The following is a 14,973-nucleotide window of genomic DNA, read 5'->3' on the forward strand; positions in this document are numbered from 1 at the left end:
CATACACTGACATGAGGTATATCTATGCCTGTGATTAGTTTATATAGCTCCAGCTTAAAAACATATGAAATAGAGCAAAAACAAGTTTTGTATGAAAAATTTAAATTCGCTGTATTGTTTAACTTTGGTATCTGAAGCTACATAAACTAATTAGAGGCATCGATATAACTTATCCTATTGTAAGTACAAAGTTTCAGAGCAATCTAGTTAGTCGTTTTAAAATGAGAGCTTAACTATGTTTGTATGGAGAACCGAGCTTGGTGCAGACTTAAAGCGTAATAGCAGCCTCTAGCTAGGACCTTTGCCGGAGTCACTGCGGTAAATAATATCAACAAAATTATGGGCCAATAAATAATTATAATTATGAGCCAGAAATAACTACGTCACCTCAACAAACTGGTGGCGAGAGTCCAATCTACCGTACTGTGTGATACTTACTTTACTCTTTGGTCCAAACTACTATAGTAAACACCCCTACAATGGACGTAGCATCCACGGGTAGCATCAATCATGAGCCGTAACAAATCCTTTAACATAAGTATTAATATATAAAATCAGTTTTAAAACACTGGCAACATTTTACCATAAACAAGAGAAAATTGTTGTGTAATGTTTATGAATGCGACTGAAGGACTTGTATCCATGGTCATGAAATAAATTAAAAAAATAAAAGAGGAAAGTTCGCAAAAAAAGAGCTGCTTAAGTTTGACCATAGAGTAACTTATACTAGAGCGGTACTGTCATAGTAAATTTTGTAACCCCAGTAAATTCACTGCCATCTGTCGACACACTTTAAAACTAAAAATGAAGATTTATAAAAATACGATAGAATGTATTTAAATATAGATAAATGATTTTTTTATTTGCATTAATTATTTTTATGATTTTGACCCATGTTCTTTCACTGATATGCGTTAAAATTGTTAAATAACAAACGAAACCGTCAACGCCATCTATACGACTGTAGGCCAAAACTAGTGGCGCCGTAATTTTCTTGATTTTCGAGGCACGTTTTTTCCTTAGACTGTATCCATCTATTACGGAGTTATAATCACGGATTTAGATTTTAATAAACCGGATGGAGTTCATGGGCCAAAAAGTGTGTCCACATGAGAAGTCAAAGTGGGCGGTTGCATCTCTTTCTAATTAGGGTGACCATAAGTCATATGTATGTGGGATATTAGGATAAGTTGAAATGTATAGTTTGGCCAAGATCTTTTTTCATTCATGCATAGGAAGTCAGAGAGAATGGATATAGTTTTTTTCTCCACTGTAAAACGCTTCTCAAAACCTTACTTCATTTAGTCGTTATAAAAGCTGTTACTGATGACAGACAGACTGACAGACGGACAGCGGAGTCTTAGTGATAGGGTCCCGTTTTTACCCTTTGGGTACGGAACCCTAAAAATGGTCACTTTTTTTCATTTGTAGTCTGCCTCTTTCGCACTCATGGTATGTTCATATACGTAATGGATTCTCTTTTGCACACTTCAGCTATTCTTTAAGCGTCATCGTAGTTAATTGCACCATTTTTTTTTAATTTGCCGCCTTCGTGTACTGACGGAAAAGACTTATATAGAATATTATGTATAAATGTGTCTGTAAAATTTAAGGATTTTGGATTTAAATTTTGGCAATTATATAGCTCTCATTACGTGCACAAATAAATCATTTATCTATCTATCTATCTATCTATCAACCAAATAATTAAACATGCCGAAATAAAGATATACTTATTTAGGTAAACTTATTTTTACATTAAGTAAGTACGTAGGTAATAAGAACTCTGTAAGGCCGATTCACATCGTGCCGACATCATAGTCACCCTAATGAGTTTGACAATGTTTTCTTGTATTTTTATCGTAAACTTTAATAGTTGAGGCTTACCTGTGAAAAGATATACCACAATCAACAAAACTCTCACTTCTGCAACCTTTCACACAATATCTTTTACCCATTTTATACTTTATTTCGCAAATAAATCTTGAGCGCCGCCATTCATGTATTTTGAAAATTTGTTTATCAAGTTGGGGATACCAATTAATATTCAAAGTTAGTACAATGTCTACCATATTAAAATTAATGTATTTTTTGTTGTGCACATGCTTGGTTAAATCAGTTAATAATATTGACATTATAACTATTTACAAATTACGTAAAAGATATCAGAACCGCACTCTGAATATAGCACTTAAATAATATAAGAAGGTATTTAATTTTAGTAGTTATTGATATAAATACTACCAAAATGGTATTTTTTTAACATTGGCAACATGTGCGAGTGGGACACCGCGACCCACTTTTGCTATCTCATGTGGACCGTTTTCTCTAGTCTGGTACGAACACCTTTCTGGCTCGGTGATAAGGTTCAATTTAGTATGGCAAAAAAAGTGACAGCTCGCTCCTGTTTAGGGTATAACTTCATGGTTATAATATCTATCTTTGGTTTGACGTTTCATTAATTTCTGAAGTTTCACTACTTACACTTTATAAAACAAAGTCCCCCGCCGCGTCTGTCTGTTTGTGTATAGGTATGTATGTTCGCGATAAACTACTGAACGGATTTTCATGCGGTTTTCACCTATCAATAGAGTGATTCTTGACGAAAGTAGATAATTTGTTAAGGTTTTGTGTAACCCGTGCAAAACCGGGGCGGGTCGCTAGTTAAAAATGTCGTGTCGCCACATCGTCCATGACTGGAGATAAATAAAAAAACATATTAATTTGTTAATTATGTTGAAACAAATTGCAGTATCTTACATTAAACACGTAGATAACATGAAATACGCATATAATCCGTCTGAGCTAACCTAGCACAGACTTGAACTGGATGGTATAGAAAGGAAGCCAATTTCTTATGGCAGAATTGTTGCAAAAGTGACCGCTTTCAGCTTTAAATAATAGTTCCTAATCTCTCCGGTGGCGCTAGTTAGACTCTGGGACATGAGTATAACATGAACCATATAAGGCAACAAATAACCCGACCAAATTACGTAGGTTGTTTTTGGTAGTATTTCGGTGTATGGTGGCGCCGCCTAATTACTGTTTTTTGATGTACACTTTTCATACATAGAGATTTGGCTCCTTTATATTGTCTCCATAACTTGAACAAAACAATGTATGGGAGTGTCATTATTAATGACACTTCAGTATGACAGTATTATGACATGCAGAGTTAGCTTGGTCCGACAGATATCAGTTAAATATTAAAAATACTAGGTACTCTCTCTTAAATATCTCAGAACAAACAACCCACAGTATTATTTTAACCTGCTTTGAGCAGGTAGGACAAGGAGAATGCGACATTAAATAGTAGAAATCGAATAAAATGGAACTCAAAAAAATTCCAAACAATTGTTGCTATTTTTAAGCATTATACGTCAAAGACGTGACAGTTACGTAGGAAGTGGCGCCTCAATAATTTTCCATAATTTCTTTTCGCACTACATCGCTGTAATATGTATAGGTATTGTTGTTTACCAATTTTTTGATTTCCCTATAAGTACCTAATACCTATCCATGCTTTAGTTACCTACAAGTTTAAACTTGTTAACATAAAATTAAAATAGAAAAGCTAGCTCAACGGTTCGATTGGCCTACTTGTAATATACAACCTATTTTAGGCGCGCGACATTTGTATAAGCCTTGGCTTCATTCGAACAATAACAAACGTCAAAGTAACATTGACGTTTGCACTCTGCATTCATACTGCATACATTCCAAAAATCTTTCGTACGAAAAATGTTGACAAGAAGGAGTTTATATCGTAAATTCAGAAGTTGTGTGACTACACAGTTACGAAGAAGCAGTGATGGTTGCGACCCATGCCAATCTATTCCTCCAGCCCCGTGCCCTCCGTGTACGCCGTGCCCTCCGTGTACGCCGTGCCCTCCGTGTACGCCGTGCCCGCCGTGCCCGCCGCCGCTTCCTCCCTTCTATCACTACCCCAGAACCGCTTACAATGTCAAATTCATATACGTAAATGATCAAATACCCACCACCAACCTGAGGGATTTCGTGGACCGAGTATCTCAGATATGCTTTTTTACGGAACTTTTCAGAGGTTTGAATTGTTATACAAGCTTTTACCCGACTGCCGCCAAAGAGCTGTTGTTTTTATAGGTCCTGTACACATTGGCCCAAGGGGCTGGGCTAGCATGCTGGCCCCATAAGTGGTGGATTACTTGGAGTATGTTAGTTGTTGGCGGCCGACTTTGGCTAGTCAACCGATTGAGGTCGATTTTGCGTGCGCTCTGCGAGCAGTGTTCACATATTAGTCATACATTCAGGTCGTTGTTACATAATTCATCATCAGCATAGACAAATCCTATTTATTGAAAGTGCGATCGCAGTATTTTTAAGTTAAAATTAAACGAACTGTATGAAAAAAATGTCATCAATACAAAATGGTCAACGTAATAATGTGTAAACAGCGATCGTTCGATCGATCGATATTAACCCCTTATGGCTCCTCTACACGATGGCCCAGCGCTCGACCAGCGAGATGGCCATGCGATGGTTATGGCTACTCTACATGATGGCCCAGCGCTGTACCAGCGAGATGGCCATGCGATGGTTATGGCTACTCTACATGATGGCCCAGCGCTGTACCAGCGAGATGGCCATGCGATGTTTGAGAGCACGCACTATGAAATGGGCCATCGCTGGCCTATTACCTTCGATGTGCGGGCGAAAAACCGACACCAAGGCCATCCCATCGCCATCCCGCCGCGGGCCGCACCATAAGCCATCCGACACCACTTATCTCTCTACACGCCGGCCCATCTTAGTGGGCCAGATGATGGCCCATCGTGTAGAGGAGCCATCAATCATCCAACAGCTGGTCCGCCATCGGCCAATGTGTACAGCGGCCTTTACAGTGTATATTAAGTAGGTATATTTAGACGATAAATTTTTCAGGTGATTGCGGTAAACTATTATTTCAAGAGCTTAATCACGCGACCGTTTCTTGAAAGTCAGCATTCATAGGAATCCATCAGAAAATCATTTTATAAAATACGTCTTCCAGATCTCTTACGCTAATCTCAAGCATCAAAAATTATAATTCGTCTTTAAGATCATTTTACATCTGATTACCAGAGCTAGGCACTATGGTGAGGCCGAGCTTGCATTTTTTTAAACGGTCTATATCGAGTCAGACAAAGTGCCAAGAATATTTACACTTTACCTTAATGTATGGGCAATATGTGTATGTCCGAGTCGATATTGAAATACCTTGACTGTACAAGCTTTCATACAACGGTTCACGATTATTGTTAAATAGTTAGGTTAGGTTAAGAACCTTTGATGATTTAAATTAATATTAGATACACTTAAATAGATAATATATCAAATATAGAATAAATAAATAAAATACTTCTATCAGGTGGAAAAAACGCAATTGATTGAACTTGTATCCCGGGGAAAGAAGCTAATATATGTATTATGCAAACTAAATTATGCCTGTAGGTACCGTATGGTATCTTATCTACTGACCAGCCTAAAACTATACTATCCCAAAAAATGGTTCAACAGTTTGGTTGTTTTTATTTGAAATTACATTGTGAGCGTCTACAAAAAGAATAACAAGATGAAGGCACCACAATCATCGAAATTCTGTTATCGATATCTTCATCGCTTGTGCTCTATTGGAGAGACAGAGATGGAGATATTCAAACCTTAGAAACAAAACCGATAATAAATCACTTGTAACACCATCGTACCGTTATAATATCGTTATAAACATAATAATTTAATGAATATTGAGTGTACATTCATATTAATAAAAAATAATGAAAATGTCTGAAAAATTTGTGGCTTTCGAATCCCATTGTCATTTTGGCCGGATAATAATAGAAAACGTAGGTACGCTTAGTTAACGTGCACGGAAATGTAACCGTCAAGCTATCATGTCTCTAAGGTTTGTTTTTTTATTCCCTAGACTAAAATGACGTTTCATGTGTATGAGATGACATTTCTTAGTACCACATGAAATGTAATTTTAGTCTACGGAATAAAAAACAGAAAATAGTGAACTTTGTTATATGTAAATATTACGCCGACTAATAATTAAAGTCACATTGTTTGGAACAAAATAGCAAAACTTGTTTTAATAAAAAGTTTCGATATTGTGATAAGTTTTTCTAAGTAATATTCAATACCTTTTTTGCGGAGCCCGGCCACATTTTTATTGCCACGTACTGATAAAATTGTGTCCGACTTAGCAAAATACTGGCCTCCTCACGCTTTATCAAAATATTTTCTTCTCACGTCTTATAAGTTTGTACCTACGATAATAAACATTATTAATCAAAAAAACGTACGTCTTAGGATTAACAAATAGTAAGCTAGTTTAGTAGCACAGTGACAAAAATATATTCACATTTTAACGCTTCGATGAATCGATTGACAGCTCATTTGTCAAAATCAGTTTAATATATAGGGCTGACGCCAAGGAGGGCTTCTAGAGCTTGTGTAGGAGGTTCGCTTCGTTCCCGCTTAGGCTGCTGTCCCACCGTCGCCGACAATAAGCGATCTGTAGGTAGGTACACGTTTCCTAATTTACTGTCACCCTTTCCTCGACGTGAGTTCACCTTATACCCAACCAAGACACAAATATATATGAAACATAGTTTTGATGTAATCTCTACTTATAAAGTAAGGCTAATGTATAATAAGGAAAATAATGTAAACAAACTTTCAGGTATTCAAAACTTACAGCAGAGGCATAAAAACTCGAAAATTTATGAATTTAGACTATAGACTAGAGAATATATATCATGTAAACAGTGATTGTATCATCATCACGACCATATATATATATATATATACTTATGTCACACGAGGCAACGTGGGCAACCACGTTAGCACAATGCGGATTGGGTACTTCACTCACCCCAATTAATGTATGTTATAAAACTTATAAATATTCTATTTCTTAGTTAGATCTTACCAACAATAAAACTAAGATGGATCGATTTATCAGCCTCTGGTGTAAAAATTATATCGCATCATTACTTAACAATTTAGTACCCAGCAATTAAATCGGCTACCGCGAAAACTCGGTCAAACTAATTATTTTCATAATAAACCCTAAGCTTAATCGAATTGTTGTTTTCTGACGTCCCTATATTATGGGCGTACTACTGTACGTGTTGGAGAAATAAAACTTTATTTATCTTTATTTCATTTATTTTCTTTAATTTATATTGTACATTTCATTGAAATCGCTGGAGCCGGTTTGTAGAAAATTAAAAAAAAATATAAGCAAATGTATCTGAAAAAATATGATAGATTATTTGCCGCTACTGTGTAATATATTTGAAAAAAATATTATTCGTCACTGTCACTAAACACTTAAACCGTCAAACACGAATAAACTTGTACACAAAATAGCGGCTTAAATATTGATGTCCTCTGTACTGTACTGCCAGATTCATTCTCGAGACGAATCTCGCAACGTCACCTTTGTCGACCAACTGAGGACGTTAATATGTACGAGAGATAAGGACAGAAATCCTATTTAATCGCTGGTTATCAGAATGTTACTCAGTACTAATGTGCCGTCGAAAAGATTCCAAATTGTTATATTTCCTCATTTAAAAAATTCGAAACTTCTCTACAGTAAATCCTAACCGCATTAGGTATATTGCATTAGCACATCTTTAACAATATCGCAATATCTTTAGATTGAATAGTGTTGAACAGACTATTCAAATTATGGCCTCTTTAAAGAAGGCCTTCCTTCCCCCTTCTTCCTTGCCTTCTGCCTTGAAATATTGGTACCTTAATCTTAAGTTAGGAAAATCCTTGAACGCTGGCAATAACATGTTACCCAAAAACATTCTAAAACTAAATTTAGAGAGTTTAATATTTAAAAATCAGTAGAAGAAATTGTTTTCTATTTTTTTATCATATAATTCTTCACCTTTTCTAAAGTTATAAGTATAAGTAACATAGCATCACGTAGCTATATTTGTTAAAAGGTTAAAAATGTTCAATGTCAAGTTCTAAAATCATTATAAAATAAATACATACCGGATTCGTGTCTTTTAGGTAGAATAGGTGCATTCACTGGGTGCAGGTTGTTCGAATGTCCCATTCGCTTCACAAATCTGCCTTCAATTTAGCCATGCACAATGCCAAAAAATTGGTATTGTTCGCCGCCAAATTAACAGATCCAGATTACACAGACGCAACACTCGTTCCATTAAATTGGGTTCCGCTTCTGCAGTCGCCCGTAACTGAAATAAATGTCACCATAATGCCATTGTTCTTATTAAGGAATATCCTGTTATAAGTTTTTTTTTAAGTTTTAGGATTCATCCAATTATAAAATTAACTTCGCCAGTTAATACTTTGACCTGTCGCAATCTAAAACATTGATAAATGTAAAGGTATTTAACTTATAATTCGTTTTTATTGCAATCGAGAGCAACTGAACAGGTATATTATTTATAAATAAATTGGCCTGTTTTAATTTCGTATGAGTGTAAAACAGTGACGATGTATTTAATTGATTTAACATTTCGTATTAAGATAACCCTTTGTTACCTATTTTTTTAAACTGTACCCATATTTTATAGAACCAAATTTTACCAAGAAATGGGCGATAAACCATTTGATCAAAATTTATCGAATGGCCTCGGCGACAAAGGAGTGAAACTCTCTGAAATGGGTCGCGCGATTAACGAGTGTGGGCATGCGGAGTCCCCAGGCAGCACTATTGCAGATTATTCTTTCCTTGTAATTTTATCACGTTTCTCATTGCAGCAAACACTATTTCGGAGAGAGGTTTATTACTTTGGTTTTAACGAGGGTTTGAGTTTCGTCGAGACGCTGCTATGAGACAACAATTCAGAACGGATTGTATCCGTAATCCAGTTAAATAAGTCACGAACATGTAGTACCGCTAAAAACAAATGTTTTAGAAAACTAATTTTAAATTATTCGTTAACATTTTCTGAAATTTGCTTTCGTCTTACAGGTTTTGCTGTCACCTTGGGTCACATATTTAAAGAGCCGGCCACGATAAATTACCCTTTCGAGAAGGGTCCGCTCTCCCCCCGGTTCAGAGGTGAGCATGTTTTACGCAGATATCCAAGTGGGGAAGAGCGATGCATAGCGTGTAAGCTATGTGAAGCCGTTTGTCCGGCGCTGGCCATCACAATAGACGCGGAAGAGCGCGCCGATGGCTCACGGCGCGCTACTCGCTACGACATCGACATGACCAAGTGTATCTTCTGTGGATTTTGCCAAGAGGCCTGTCCGGTTGATGCAATCGTAGAGGGGCCCAACTTTGAATATTGCAAAGAAACTCATGAAGAATTATTATATAATAAAGAGATATTGCTGACCAATGGCGACCGATGGGAGTCAGAAGTTGCTAGCAATATTAGAGACAATCATTTGTACCGCTAAGAAGACAAATGCTTCTTTAAAACCTATATTTTAATATCGTAACATAGTAAAACATGATTTTTGGCATGCTTATTAAATTTAATAGAATATTGTTTATTTGCATATACATTATGCTATAATTAAAGTTTCAGTTATATCTAACAGTGGTCTGAACAAGCATACTTTGCTGCTGACAAACAGTAAGGATATTACAATGCTACATGTTTCGTACATCCTAGCCTCCTAGGTGTCCATTTTTAGTAGCGGTCACGATCACGATAGCCGCGCGCGCGCCACGCACCGCTACTCCTGCACTCAGTGCTTGAAATCGAGAACTAGGCTCTCCGAAGGTTAAATCATATAATTAGGTTAGTCTTAATATGACTCACGACAGTTTAAATTCCAAAAAAACTGGGAGCGTTAATAGCCTAGCACTCCTAGCAGTAAGCCGTAAGTAAGGGCGTGGGACTTTCACAATCCGGAGGTCGCGGGTTCAAACCCCAGTTTTTTACCAATGAGTTTTTCGGAACTTAATTATGTTCGATATGTCATTGATATTTATCCGTCACCTTTGGGTAAAGGAAAACATCGCGAGGAAATCGAATTCATCCCAATAAGGCTTAGTTCCCCTCTGGGTTGAAAGGTCAGATGGCAGTTGCTTTCGCAAAACTAGTGCTTATGCCAATTCTTGGGATCAGTTGCCAAAGCGGACCTCATGCTCTCATGAGCCGTGGCAAAAAGCCGGGAAAACGCAAACAATATGATGATGACTTAAAAAAGTAACACAGTATAGCGTTTCGATATTATATTAATTATAGGAAAGTATATATTTCTACACTGAAAGTTTGTAATAGTTTTGTTAGTAATATACATAATATAATACATATCTACAGAACTCTTACTAAAAATAATGCGTTTTTTGTTCACTGGCTTTGCTCTACGGTGTGTTGGATATATAGAAGCACACGTGGAGGTCTTGCATTTTACGACTGCAGTTGCATCAAACTAACCGAAACTTATTACAGTGGGTATGAAAAATGGATAGCAACGTTTCCTACTGTTCTAGCAGCGTGTCCGGCGGTGCGGCACAGATAGCTAGCTGTTTCTGCATGCCGCTCTGCTGATAACGGTATGTACCTACACGAAATCACACCCGATATGCACTAGAGTCCGTATTAAGCTAACTTAGCACCGACTTCAACATAACAAAGTGCGAGAATGTCATTAGCGTCATATTTTCATAGAAATTTGACATTAATAATGACATCGCCACACTTTGACATTCAATTCAATTTATTTTAGTTCAGACATAAATATCCATACGATGGTTAGTAACTAGACCTCTACAAGACTTATCAAACTATGGTTAGTAACATATTATGTAAGTAAATTAAAAATAAAATAAATAATTGCACATAATGTTAGACACCCCGTCAGTCTCCGACGGATCCAGTACAATGTAGACTGTTCCAATGTCTTGCTAACGGAGTGTCCAACTTTACAGCAAATATCTTTAGGATACTATTTCCACTGATACTTATCCTTTGCATAATCGACGCTGTTCTGTAGTTGATGATGTGTATTTGCCTGAACATGGGGTTTACGATAGTATTAACATAAATTTTGGTAAAATAATTATGATAGCGTAAAAATCATCTGTCCTTTCCCCCGCAAACAATTCAGACGCGCTACAGAACCATGGATAGCCCAATAGTATCCTAAAAATATTATTGTATTGAATTCGCAGAGCGTTATATGACCTATGGGTGTAACTGGCCCACAGGCTGCAGGTGTAGAACGATTGACAGAACGCCTTGAATAACGTCTTCTTGACATCTAACAAACTTGCGAGCCAGCGTGTTCCCCCTCATTGCTCACGCCCTGCGCTCCCTCTGTATATCAAGGTCATCCTTTAGGTCCTCGGTGACCCAGTGGCCATGGTACTTGAAAGTTTTTGTGACGTTGAGTTGTATACCACCCAATGTCACTGGAGGCACTGTCTTATATGATTTTGTCCCAAACATTGGAAATGTCATGCAGAGAGCTTGGTCCAATTCTAGATGTAGGGTCGGTTGCACCAAACTGTTTGTCATCGTTAAAGAGTTCGCTAAATTTTATTATATGACATCGTTAAACCGCCGCGGCGCGCCGGGTGACGTTGATCAGTTTGTCAAGTGCGGATGGTGCAACTGGCACGTAGTCTTTAATTTTATTACTGTAGTAAATTTGTTTTATACACTTGACTAAAACTCCCTAGTACAAATGGAGGAAGCTTGTATTCACCAGCGGGACAAACTTAGGTATTCGTAGGCTGGTGATGATGATAATTTACAAAATGAAACAATTCCTGAGGTAGGTAAGGTGACTGCTTGGCCACTACATAGTAACAGGGGAGAGAATCTCCTCGCTTCGGGCAAACTCAGCTCCGTTCGGCTCAGCATTGCTCCGGCAATTATTAGGTTTGGCACAACATGACGTCCCTTTGCGTGCACGACCACAGATAAGATAATAACTTGAATTTTGACAACCCTAAATAGACGAAAGTGATAGTACCATATATTATAAAGGGATAGCATGATTCGACCCTGAACCGCTGTCAAACTTCGGTTTTGTAGTAAGTTTCCTTTCTTTACGGTGGTACTATTATTTATTCTGTGATATTAATTGGCCACCCCTTGCAAATCAGAAAGAAACAAGCCAATTGAACCCTTATGGTTAAGAGTGGACAATTACTATAATGTAGTGGCCAATAATAATAGCAGTTACCCTACATTTGTTTTTCGTAAACAGCGTTTTAGGTTGCTTGCCTTATAAAAACTGTTAGGGCGGTTTCAAACTAGGTAACGTATTTTTCTGCGCGTATACAGTTGTTTCGGCGGTACGAGCTTACACGCGTTACATTTCCCTACATTTGGCCTATACGCGCATACACGCGCGTATGTGTACGCTCGTATAAAACGCTAGTTTGAAACCGCCCTTACAACAGAATGATTCGCGTAGGCAGGTATAGGTCATGGTGGAGTGAAGTGTACTCGATCCCATGGCGCTCTCGCAAACGGCAAAGAGGGCGAAACGCCGGAATGGGTTTAGTGGGTAGGGCCAAGTTCTCCCTCCCCTCTCGCCAGTTGAGAGGGGACAGGAGCGGCGAGTCCCACACACCCCCCCATCAATGGCCTTCTCGCGGCCGGGGGGACGGTGCGTAAATGCATTCGCCCACTCCGTGAACAAAAAAAAGGCACGTCAGGTATTAAAGGTACGTATGTACAGTCACCATTAGATTTATCGGCCAATGTGTTTACAAATATCTGAACATAGCCTCTATTATCAATACGTTAAGGTGCATGTTCAGATATTTATGAGCACTATATTCTTGAGACTATACCTACATTCATTGTTTGAATTATTTTTTATTAATTAGCCACTGGAATCTAAAGTAAAAGCTAGTCGGGTTACTAGTATTTGGTGCCAATGTAAAAAAAAGAAGATTTGGGTGATTGAATAACACGCATTCAAAACATGTAACTTACACTTGTAGTCGTTTAAAAGCAAACAGGCGTTAGCTTTCACTGAGCGAATATTCCTATTACAAGTGCATTAGCAGCAGCATAATTTATTCCGTTATTTCACTTAGAACATGAAATAATTAGCCACGAGATGCGACGGAGCAGCCGGGCCATTCGTTAGGGAAATGCGTTCGTTTAAAAGGCCATTAGGGCCACCGACACCGAGCCCGTGATGTCGACATTTAATGACCTCGATTAACAAAATGAAACCTGAATTACCTTCTCAGTAGGTAGAGTGGAAAACTGAACGTTTCGTAACCAAAGCTAACCATAGCGGAAATGTATTTTTAATTAATTCCACTCGTGTTATATTATATGTATAATATATGTATACATACTTAACACATATAATACATAAATAACTCGGGAACATTATTCATGATAAACACACTAATAACTACCCTACTGGTATTCGAACCCAGGACCTCCAGCCTCGTAATAGGAAGGGTCACTACCGATTTGGCTGGAACGTGTACAAGTGAGGAGTATCTACAAAATATATTATTTTCACTGCCCAACTCAGTAGGTATATGTTGCGTCCGTTCCTGACCATTGCCCCCTTGATCAAATCATCGGCTTCACAATGCACATAGATAATTCTATTTGCTGCGATACGTGTCCCTTGTCCTGCCTATTGACCAAAGGTCGATGATCTCACCGCATTCCATTTGATTACCAGCTGTTAAAAGATTACAATTGTTACGGGTAAGCATTTGAACAGTCTTTTTATAGATAAGATAAGATTTATTGTATAATTGTGTACAGATATGTTGAAAATAATACATTTAGGAACCAACAGTTTATCCATCACGGACGTACAATATAATTATGACTAACCTATAACTAAATAACATAATTAATACATGCATATACTATTGTCACAATCATCAAACTCTTTCATGCTGTAGAAGACTCTACTAATAAGCCATTTTTTTAAATGGTTTTTATTGTTTACTTTCGACAGACTTTCTTTCAACAGGCAACTTGTTAACAACTTTTATTACTGCAATGTAGACACTTTTATCCAAAAGTTTATTATTAACCTTTGAGATACGATAGTTCTGTTATCGTTATGCACGCGAAAGTTATCGTTAATTGTGAGTTTTGTGAAATACTCTCCATTGCGCTTTACAAAGAGGCAAAGCTCGAGTATGTAGATTCCAGTTAAAGTCAAAATCTGCTTTTCCTTGAAAACATTTCTAACTGAGTGACGCTGGTGCAAGTGAAACATGTTTCGTAAGCATCTTTTTTGTAACCTGAATGTAGTAAGAACATAAACAGAATCACCCATATAAATGTGAATCACCACCCATATGTGAGTTGTGAATATACATTTCCATAGTGCAATGTGAAACTTCCAATTGAAATGAGAATCTATTGTAATTCCTAGGAATTTAGCGCTGTCCACTTATTCTATTGTCACCGCACCGCTCCTTGTGTTACGGTGATAGACATAGGTGAAGTCCTATAATTACTAAATTGAACGAGTTCAGTTTTGTTTAAATTTAAGTGTGTTATTTATACTGTGTTCAAGTTGCTCATCTGTTAGTGATCCTGAAAATAAAAGCGTAGCGTCAACAGCAAATACAACGCATAATCCGTTGACATTTTTGGGTAATTCGTTAATATAAATTAGAAAATAACAATACACTTTCTTGCGGAACTCTTGCGTTGACAGTTTCAAAGTCTGATTGCTCCTGCTTTATGGATTTTGTTAAACTATTAAACGATTCTATAACTGTCGCCTGCTTCCTATCACATAAATAAGTTTTTAAAAGTTTCGAACCATTTCCTCGTATTCTAAAATTTTCTGACGTAAAACAGTATTATGAACCACGCAATCAAAGGCTCCAACAGAAGAACAAAGCATGGTCTCTTTATTAATCTCATCCTATATTTATGTGCAGAAAAATCTTAAATATTGCCAATGATATACATTTCTGAAAGCGGAACTGATTTGAATTAAGTATTTTGTTTGCTTGTATAAGCTAAATAATCTACTGTAAATAAC

General features: G+C 37.3%; 1 protein-coding gene and 1 long non-coding RNA gene across 2 annotated transcripts in view; one reads left to right on the top strand and one right to left on the bottom strand.

Annotated features, from left to right (window-relative positions):
* Positions 1-14,973, bottom strand: part of LOC134754512 (uncharacterized) — a 348,665-nt gene that overhangs the window by 214,915 nt on the left and 118,777 nt on the right. The gene's annotated exons all lie outside the window — the stretch shown is intronic.
* LOC134754412 (NADH-ubiquinone oxidoreductase subunit 8-like) lies at positions 3,742-9,438 on the top strand. The gene is made up of 2 exons (XM_063690729.1): positions 3,742-4,063; positions 8,987-9,438. Exons 1-2 carry the CDS (start codon positions 3,742-3,744, stop codon positions 9,418-9,420), a joined length of 756 nt encoding a protein of 251 aa, XP_063546799.1. The 3' UTR covers positions 9,421-9,438.

This window comes from Cydia strobilella, chromosome Z, assembly GCF_947568885.1.
Source record: "Cydia strobilella chromosome Z, ilCydStro3.1, whole genome shotgun sequence".
In the NCBI taxonomy this organism is placed as follows: domain Eukaryota; kingdom Metazoa; phylum Arthropoda; class Insecta; order Lepidoptera; family Tortricidae; genus Cydia; species Cydia strobilella.

Coding starts and splice junctions, on each gene's coding strand:
- LOC134754412 (XM_063690729.1), top strand. CDS start 3,742: ATGTTGACAAGAAGGAGTTTATATCGTAAATTCAGAAGTTGTGTGACT. Junction 4,064..8,986: donor TTTTACGGAACTTTTCAGAG/GTTTGAATTGTT, acceptor TTCGTCTTACAG/GTTTTGCTGTCACCTTGGGT.